Genomic DNA, 10,000 nt, shown 5'->3' with positions numbered 1-10,000 from the left:
AATCATCATCATTATCGTTAAGTACACATTTCACGAGTACACAGAATATCAAAGTGTAATATGGAACATAAATCGCCAAGGAGGATATGTTGCGAAATATTTATAGAAACGAGAACTTCGGATTTTATTTATTCATTTTTTTGGCAGAGATACAGGGTGGTCCATACATAGCGCTCGTTTTCCACTCCACCGGCCGTTTTCTCATATTTCCCACGCCCATACCAGCAGACTGAGCCGTTCCCACTATATCTTCAGGTGAGTTTCTGTTGAGCGATATTCCTGGGCCGCCTTATATGTGTAGGACTGATATCAAAAATTCAGATTACAACACTTCTTTATTTTTGGCGACACTGAAGTATATTATTAACATCAAAGTGTTTAAAAATTACAGGTTAGAAATACACAGCCACTCATACATACATACATACATACGCGTACATACATATTATTAACATCAGTGTGTTCATTCAGAAATACATTCACTTACAGTAATACATGCATACATTCATATACAGACATACACGTACATACATACTTTCATACATACATACATATACGGAGATACCTATACGTACATACATACACTTACGTCCATAAAAATGCATAAAAGTAGTTCAGTTGTACTTGTTCTGTCTTGCACTGGTGGATATAAGTACTGAACACATAATGATGGGTTTAAAGGGTTGTGTTCAGATGCGAGAGATAGTGAGAGAGGAGTTAAAGTACACACACACACACACACACACACACACACACACACACAAGGCACTTAGGAGCTAGTTTATATCATAGTAGGCACATCGGTGAGTTTGCAGGTGTACAGAATGAAGGTGAGAGACAGGTGGACACTTTGCTAATCAACTTCTTCCGCACCAGGTCCTCATTTCGGTTGGATTCCTCTACTACGTGTTTTTTTTTTTTTTTTTTAGACCTCTCTGCGTCTAATTCCTGCACTTCGAGAAATCTGTCCCAAACAACATACTATTATCTGAGTTAAGAGGTATAAATCATTCTTCGTCATCACCATTTTCATCATCATCATCGTTGTTTTATTATTATTATTATTATTATTATTATTATTATTATTATTATCACTGTTTTCATCTTTATCTTCACCACCACCACCACCACCACTACCACCACCACCATCACTATCACCACCACCATCACTGTCACCACCACCACCATCCCAACCTCTTTTCCAACCAAAGATGGGATGAAGCACAAGACGTAAACAAAAACGGCATCCTTGGTCAGAAGAGGCTAACAACAAGGATATTTGTGACGTCAGTGGTTACTCATATTTTTCTCATTATTATTAGTCAGATGTATAATACTGAAAATTCGCTAACACCTCTTCTATAGCGATTTATTTTGGGTATGGGTGGTTGATATCTTTTTATACGTTAATTATGTAGAGTATGGCGATGCTGGATTTATATAACAGAAGAGGACAGATACTAGATTTATTTAACAGAGGATACTGGATTTATATAACGGAAGAGTAAGGTTTGATAAGCCAAATAAATCGCTTAGGAAGAGGTGTTAGGGAACCTCCTTACCCGACGAGAATGCAAGCTTTATTTTCGTCCCCTTAGAAGGCTGCCTAGTACCTTATTTATCTTTTATAGAATCTCTGTTGATGCTAAAAATATAAGTAACATGGAAAAGGATGTTAAGGTGGGATATGAATTTTTTTTTGGGTGGGAAATGGTGCATAGACTTGACGGTTCATTCCCTGAGGCACAGCAATCCTCCTGCCTTTCATTAACCTTCTCATGTCACCACTCCGGCAATAATGCCCATCATCCATACTGAATACGTGCTATCGATTTTTTTTCTGTTATTCGTTTCTCTAATTGGCCTGTATCTTCTACTTCCTTTCCTCCTCCTGCTCCTCTTCTTCATCTTCTCCTCAGTCGAGTTATAAGGACTTGCGTGCGACGTAGATTGAATATATTGAAAGAAAATGTGACGGTAGTACATTAATCCCGTATATAGGAGTATGATGCCACACAGATTGTTGTTATTATTATTATTATTATTTTTCACGCTGGTGCTAGAGTCTTGAGGCGGTATTCTCGACGATTAAGTAGGCTTCCTAACACCTTTTCCTTAACGATTTAGTTATGGATACGGCTGGTTGTTATCAGTTTGTATATTATTCACCTTGAAAATGGTGGTATTGGGATGAATTAAATGACAGAAGAGAATAGTCTAAGGAGTAATAAACAAAATGATTCGCCGAGGTAGAGGTGTTAGGGAGCTTTCTTTCCCCTACAAGAATACGTGCCTTTGTGATATATTAGTATGTTTATGATTCGCTAATATTACGTTATTACAGATACATATGTTTGGGTATTATGCTTAAATTAACATGAAGTGACTTGTGTGATTGTGTCAGTGTATCTCAAAGGCGGGCTGGTCATCAGTTTCTATAGATTAGGTCAGACTAGGTTAAATAGGTTAGATTAGGTTAGACTAGGTTAAATAGTTTAGATTAGGTCAGGCTAGGTTAAATAGATTAGAGTAGGTAAGGCCAGGTTAAATAGGCTAAATTAGGTCAGACTAGGTTAAATAGATTAGGTCAGACTAGGTTAAGTTGGTTAGCTTAGGTCAGGTAAGGTTAAATAGGTCAGATTAGGTAAGATTAGGTTAAGCTAAATAGGTTAAATTAGTTAAGGCTATGTTAAGTTGGTTACGTTTGATTAGGTAGGGGTTAGATTATGTTCAGCTGGCTGTGTTATGTTATGCTGTGATATGCTGTGTTATGCTATGCTATGATATGTTGTGTTATGCTATTTTATGCTGTGATGTTTTATGCTGTGTTATGCTATGCTGTGTTATGCTATGGTAAGGTAATACATCATGGTGTCGAGTGCTATCCTTGTCTTGTACGGCCATCAGTACTTCATGAGGATAGCCGGATACATGGGGTGGGAGGGCGGCACCAGGGCCTCCACCACTGTGTCCTCCTCCTTCAGACTCTGGTACTGGGCCAGGGGACACATCCACCAGTACACGTGTATCACTGTACCGGAGAAGAGGTTACGTTAATTAGGTCACAGTACATGGATGGAAAGATACACAGCTCTCTCCTCCCCCTCTCTCTCTCTCCCTCTCTCTCAAACTTTACTTTTTTTTTTTTTTTTTTTTTTTTTTTTTTTTTTTGTCTAAAATTTTCATCTCTCCATCTGGACTGCTGAGTTGTGAGAATGGGCTGGCACTAGATAATGATGCTAGTCACAAATGAGTGCCGTGAAAAGTACTGTACGTCGAGCAGTAGTGTTGTCTCATTCTTGCCACAGAGCCGCGTGAAATCAGCTGCAAAAGAACTAAAATCTGGTCCAAGTCAAAGTAAATGCAGTGGTAAGATACAGCATGAAATTGTGATGGTGGTGTAGTGCGACTGTTCTAACCCCCTTCCCCCAAAAAAAAATCCCTAACCTCTTTTCCATCTCAGTTGTGGCCAGTTGTAGTCAGACTTTATGGCCGGTTTAGAATAGTAACCAAAGAGATCCATTCCCACCATAGGCACAACTTATAGGGAAATTCTAGGGATGGCCCACCGATCAGACAGGCTTTAGTTATACTTGTTAAATAAGTGGTTCGGGTGTCTTCATGTCAAGTTAGATCCAATGGGTCAGGTCATTTCAGGTCAGTTTACGTTCCGGTCAGTTTAGTTTCAGTGGGTCAAGTCAGTTTAGGTTCAGTGGGTCAGGTCAGTTTAGGCTGAGGGAGGAGAGCAAACACCAGTCGACCAGGGGAGTACTCCGGAGGTGGGTGGTAAGCTGATGATAGGGAGGGCTGGACCTCTCGTTTCACCAGCCATCAGGACACCAAACTCCTGGCCATCCACCTTTGCTGATAATTTTCCTGTGTTTCACCATACACTGAGGGCAGGCCAGCATGCTCTCATAAACATTTTTTTTTTCCCCATCTGTCAGCACTAACCATACATGCGCCATACTTTAGGATAATGATTTTTTTTTTTTTCTTTCGAGTTTATACACATCAGACACCAACCATTTCAAGGAGTCCCGGAGAGAATGTAAATACTGATGATGACGAGGATGCAAATGACGATGAAGAAGAAGAAGAAGGATGATGATGATAATAATAATAATAAGAATTAGTAGTTAAAGAAGAAGGAGAGGAATTAGATGCTGAAGATGACGAAGAAGATAAAGACGAGGAGCCGAGTAAAGACCCACCAAATCCGATAATATCCAGGAGGCCGGACACGATGTAAACCCCGCCCCTAGCCAGCGTGGGGTCGTCCTTGCCGTAGACGAAGAGGACGATGATGGTGGTGACCTGGAGGCCGAAGGGTACCATCTCCAGCACCAACCACGGCAGGAACAGCGAGCGAATGTTCTGGCGGGAGAAAAAGAAATTGAAAGATAGAAGAAAAGACAAAAAGAAAGAAAAAGAAAATAGTGATACAGATGCACACGAAAAATTACGACGACTTTAGCAGCGGGAGAAAAAATGAGATGAAAGAAAAAATAAAAAACGAAAGAAGAAGAAGGGATACGGGTACACACGAAAATAATCTAAATTGACGATTCTGTGTTCGCACTAACTAGGCGTAAAATTTCCATCACTCCATCTTACCTTTGGAGCTGTAGCAGGAGATTAGCTGTAGTGCTAGTCATGGAGAAGTGCCATGGAGAAGATAATTAGCCCTTGTATTGTTCTTTTTCTGCCATTGAGCTACGGAAAATAACCCGCAAAAAAGACAAAAATCTCCGCCTACCTAAAATGAATGAGTTTTAGATTTACTTGAATATTGCTAGGAAGGCTAAGAGAGAGAGAGAGAGAGAGAGAGACTGACTCACCGTACAGGATCCGTAGGTCAAGAAGAGGGAGGCGAATGTGTAGAGAGCATAGAAGACCAACACTACGATGAGGATGGTGCGTAGGTCTGTGTGGGGGTTAAAACAAGGCCATCCATTACAACGATAAATAAAGGGACAGTGAACAGTGACTTTCGGAATACGAGGACAGTGATGCGATCAATGGAAACATATTTAGAGTCTCAGGGTATATGGTAAGTGTCATAACTGTTCAGCAAGTGCAACTGTACCTTTCATTGTTTATCTTTCAAGCTTACTACGAAAAATAAGGCAAAATTTTTTAAGTAAGAGCCCCCTAGTCTTTGTTAATGAGTGGAAACCGATCAAATTCTCCACTAACGTGAATGAAGTGTTCCTGTCTCTCATTTTAACCGCGATCACATACTGTAATTCATTTTATACAGGTTATTTCATTCTCTGTTTCATTTCCTAATGTTTAAGATAAATATAAACCAGTCCCTACTTTCGGTCAAAAAGTCGAAACCAATCAGATTCTCGATAAGTTTGAATCTGGCCTCGGTCATGTTCTGGTTGACGGCCGTGGTGTAGTCCTCATAGAAGATGGTCATCTCCTGTGTCACCTCGTCCACGTTGATGAGGGCGAAACACAGACCCACAGACGCGCTAAACGACACAACCTGAGGGAGGAAAACGTTTTATATATATATATATATATATATATATATATATCATGTGTGTGTATGAATGTATGAGTATTATTATTTCTAGAATGGTGGACTCTAGGGGAAACAACATAACGCTATGAAAGTAAACCTAAAATGGAAGTTGTTTGGAAGTGGAATATTTTTTATACTATCTATCTGTCTGTCTATTGTCAGACGCCTTCATCGAATAGGGTGGCCACAAACTATCCGCCTCCATGTCGCCCTGTCCCCCGCTATTTCACTGCCTCCCTCCGACTTACCCCCCCGCCCTCTCATATACCTCTCCACTCCATCTCGTCATCTCATCCTCGGCCTCCCTCTCCCTCTCCCTCCCTCCACTTCGCTCACATACACTCAACTCGTTAGTCTTTCGCTCTCCATCCTCTCCACATGACCAAACCACCTTAGTGTGTTTCTCCTAACACATCCACATCCACATCTCATCGCTCCTGCACTTCCTCATTTGCCAGTCTGTCTGGCCATGTAACTCCACATGCTCATCTCAGATAACTCATTTCCACTGCCCTCACTCTTGACTTGTGTCCTTCCAACAAGGTCCAAGTTTCATTTCCATACGTTAGGGTTGGTATCACAATACTGTCATGCAGCGACTTTTTTACTTCCATGCTCATTTCCCTGTTTCTTATCACTGCTTTCAAAGAACCAGCAACCTTTCTTCCTTGTTGTACCCTTTCAACCACTTCATCCTCCAAACTTCCATCCTTTCTCATCACATTACCCAAGTACTTAAATGCACTCACATTTTCCACTTCCTCACCATCCAACCTCACTGTACATTCAGTGATTTCATTTCTCTCGAAGACCATGCCTTTACTCTTCCCTACATTCACCTTTTGATTCCGTTTCTTATACATTCTCCCAGACCCATTCACCAAGCCTTGCAGTTCCCCTTCGTCTTCACCTAACAATACAGTATCATCTGCATACAACAATACACGAAGTTTCCAAACGCTGCCGCTCCATTTTTTTTTTTTTAATACTCTTTCCCTTTTAACGACCTGAAATTGTTGTCTCTCCTTCTTCAGCACTGAGTCGCAACAGTATATTAACACTAAAATAGGATGCTTGTCACGAAGAGGTGCAGTGGAAATAATGTAGAGCCGTAGCATTGTCTTTTTCTGCCGATGAACTACGTGAAATAAGCTGCAAAAGGAGGAAAATCTCGGCCAAGTTAAGATGAAAAGAGTATTGTTATTAAGAAGTGGATGTAACAATGGGTGAAGCTGGAGGATGTGAAGGAAGTCAAATGTGGGGGAAGGGATGAGAGTATTAACCCTTGCAGTACGATGATGCCGTGTTCTATATATTCATTAATTACCGTAATTCATTGGTTTATTTGTGACACCAGACTTTTTCAGCATAGGGGTAATTTTTCGTAACGAAGAATTTACGGGTAATGGGTTGGGTGAGACTGATTGATTGAAAAAAGAGAGAATAGAGAGAGAGGTGTAGAAATAGACGCTGTATGAGAAATGGCAGAGTAAGTTATGTGGGGAAATGGACCTAGTATGTTGGAAGGGGCTGTGTATTGTTTGGCAGAGTGATGACTGACAGGGTAAGGTAGGTGTGACAGGGTAAGGTAGGTGTGACAGGGTAAGGTAGGTGTGACAGGGTAAGGTAGGTGTGGCAGGGTAAGGTAGGTGTGACAAGGTAAGGTAGGTGTGACAGGGTAAGGTAGGTGTGGCAGGGTAAGGTAGGTGTGGCAGGGTAAGGTAGGTGTGACAGGGTAAGGTAGGTGTGGCAGGGTAAGGTAGGTGTGACAGGGTAAGGTAGGTGTGACAGGGTAAGGTAGGTGTAGGAGTAGACGCAGTATGATGAAAGGGGATGTTCAGTGTTAACCCCTTCAGAACCATGACGTCACTTATTTTATTCGTGCTATCTTCAGACGATTTTGTTAATCTCGGGGGAGACTTTTCGAACTGGATGTGGGGGGGGAATATAGCCTTTATTTACCTTTCCATACGAGATGCCTTGACGTAATTTAAAAAGAAAAAAAAATCGTCCGAAATAGAAAGAAGAAATTATATAAGATGTGACAGGATTTAAGGAGAGAATGTGCGATGAGAGAGGGATAGATATTAAATAGAAACAGACTGGAGGTAGAGGTAGTGAAAGACAGAGGGAGGGCAGGAACGGCTCAGGGGATTTTGATGCTGAGAGGCCTGAGGAGGTTTATAATACGGAGCTTAACCTTCTCATTGTAGGAACAACTTTTTTTTTTTTTTTTAAGCTGCGGGTGAGTCATAGGACAATTCTGACTTAGTTTTATATTTCAGCCAGTGCCAGATGATTGTATTCGTCTGGGTGTTGAATATTTGCCTGCGTAAAGATATTATCCTGAGGAAGGTTACGAACGGCATATGGGCAGCGCGCTGGAAATGAAGGAGAGGCATCCCTGACCTACCATCCCAGCCTGGCAAGAAAATATCCAGTTATTAAGGTGAAATACTTAAATTTTGTGTTATTGTATTTCCAGGTTTACTTAAGTTTTAGGCATCATAGAAACTGCACTTAGGGGTTGGGGAGAGGTGTAGCCCCATCCTCGACCACCTGATATAATATCCATATTTCTTCATATGTGTACAGATGCAGGCCTAAGTCATGGGCACCATATGCACAGGGCGTGAATGTTGATGAGGGACACTGCCATCTTCCCTGACCTTTCAAGAATGTATCCATAGTTTCCCTAAGAGGATGTAGAGTATACATTATGACAAGTGGAGATATTGGGTGGGAGAGACACAGGTTAGAGCTTGAATTGTTTTTTTTCTCTAACGTTATGGCTACACAGAACTCTCTGAAGATGGGTTGTGTAGCCAGAAATGATAGAGAAAATAAACAGTTCAAGTTCTAACATGTGTCTCTCTCCCACTCAACATAAAAGGATGTATTAGTGGGTGTTGTATATTAGCGGATGTGTGGACTTGGTGCTGAAATGATGGGGTAAGTGGATGGGTATGAATGCATCATGTTTGGTGCATCTTCAACCCAAGAATTTCTTACATGTCGATTTCAAGATTTTTACCATATAATCTAACATTGGCTAACCCGAGCAACGCCGGGTAGCACTGTTAGCATTTTTTATTTACAGGTGATGAACAGAGGAAGGACACTCAAATTTTAAAAAATTCATACGCCAGATTACAGGTGTCCTTCATTCATTAAATATCTGTAACAGTTGGACTTTAAATACTGTAGGTTGAGTTTTTTTGGGAAATTTTCTTGAAGGTATTTGTACATTCAGTAGTCACAGCATGTAGAGAATTTAAACATGACCTAAAAGAAGCTATACGAAATGAACCATATAACTTGCTTTCTACATTAACAGAACGTAGACAAATTTAAATATGACAAACGAAACCAAACTAAACAAAATTATACATACAATTTGAGTTGTACAGTAAAACAACGAGAATTTAAACATGACCAATACGAAACAAAACGAATCATACAACTTGCTTTCTTGATTAACTTACAAGGCAAATGAGTCCGATGATGATGGAGCCTATGCGAGTGGACAAGCAGCAACAACAAGTGGTCATAATAGTCATCTTGAATGATTTTTGCTTTTTTTTCCCTTCCGAAGATTTTTTTTTCTGTTGGTGGTGGTTGTGGTGTAGCTTAGTTAAGGATATTTTATGATTAAGGAGTCGTTTTCTTACACTTTAATTATTTTTTTATGATTTTGTTCTTTTGCCACTCACAGTTTCTTGTTATTTGTCGTGGTCGTAGGTACTCGTAATTTCAGAAGGCACTAATTCTGTATATTCTGTCGTCTTCTTTCCTCTCTAAGATCTTTCGTGTTTCTTTTTTTTTCTTTTTCCTTTTTTTTTTTTTTTTTGCTTCCTGGGAGTTTCTTAGACTTTTCTGTTGTTTTTCTTTTTTAATTCGTAGAGTCTTGTTTAGTTTGTTTGCTGCCTATTTCCCTTTTTTTTTTTTTCCTTCCCTTTTTACAGATGTTCCTAATTTCCTTCCTTGTCTTTATTTATTCATTTATTTATATTAAGCCTTGATTTTCTTTAGTACAGTTTTGTTGCCTCTCAGTGTCCTTAATTTCCCCTTTAGTTGCTTTTATTTTTTTTTTTTCATTAATAGTCCTTTACGTACTAATTTCTCAGGATGTTACATTTTGATTAAGAATTTATTTTCACTTTCAGGATGACTGCAAGTAGATTATGTTTTTGATTTTGTTTTCAGGACGACCACTAGTTTCTATTTCTATGTCTGTGTTTTTGTCTGTTTGCATCAATGGACACTATAATCGTTGTCCTCCACCTCCGTTGTGCAGTTATCGTTAGAAAATAAAAACTACCATTACTGCTACTACTACTACTGTTACTACTAAAGTGAGTCACATGATCACACTTCGTAGTCGTTGAAATTAATGAGCTATTTTTGCGTGAATATTTACGTTGCGATTTAGAAAAGGCTTGACAATTCTAAAACCACTCCAGA

The 10,000-nt window shown here is 39.9% G+C and overlaps 1 protein-coding gene across 1 annotated transcript; it reads right to left on the bottom strand.

Moving 5' to 3' along the window:
* Positions 1–2,903: 2,903 nt before the first annotated feature.
* LOC145410721 (uncharacterized) lies at positions 2,904–9,096 on the bottom strand. Its single transcript, XM_080280830.1, has 5 exons — positions 9,022–9,096; positions 5,323–5,497; positions 4,842–4,927; positions 4,215–4,377; positions 2,904–3,031 (listed from the first exon to the last, which is right to left on the bottom strand). The coding sequence occupies exons 1-5, from the start codon at positions 9,094–9,096 to the stop codon at positions 2,904–2,906; spliced, it is 627 nt and encodes a 208-aa protein (XP_080136956.1).
* Positions 9,097–10,000: the final 904 nt, after the last annotated feature.

The sequence above is a fragment of the Coenobita brevimanus genome, chromosome 86, assembly GCF_032717465.1.
Source record: "Coenobita brevimanus isolate Jiangsu-jjx chromosome 86, ASM3271746v2, whole genome shotgun sequence".
NCBI lineage: Eukaryota > Metazoa > Arthropoda > Malacostraca > Decapoda > Coenobitidae > Coenobita > Coenobita brevimanus.
This window is presented reverse-complemented; position numbering and strand designations above follow the sequence as displayed.

Bases quoted from the DNA above. Each gene is read 5' to 3' on its own strand.
- LOC145410721 (XM_080280830.1), bottom strand. From the start codon at position 9,096: ATGACTATTATGACCACTTGTTGTTGCTGCTTGTCCACTCGCATAGGC. The intron at 5,498-9,021 runs GTAAGTTAATCA...TTCCTCCCTCAG, and splicing joins TCATCGGACTCATTTGCCTT to GTTGTGTCGTTTAGCGCGTC. The intron at 3,032-4,214 runs GTGGGTCTTTAC...TCTCCGGTACAG, and splicing joins CCTGGATATTATCGGATTTG to TGATACACGTGTACTGGTGG.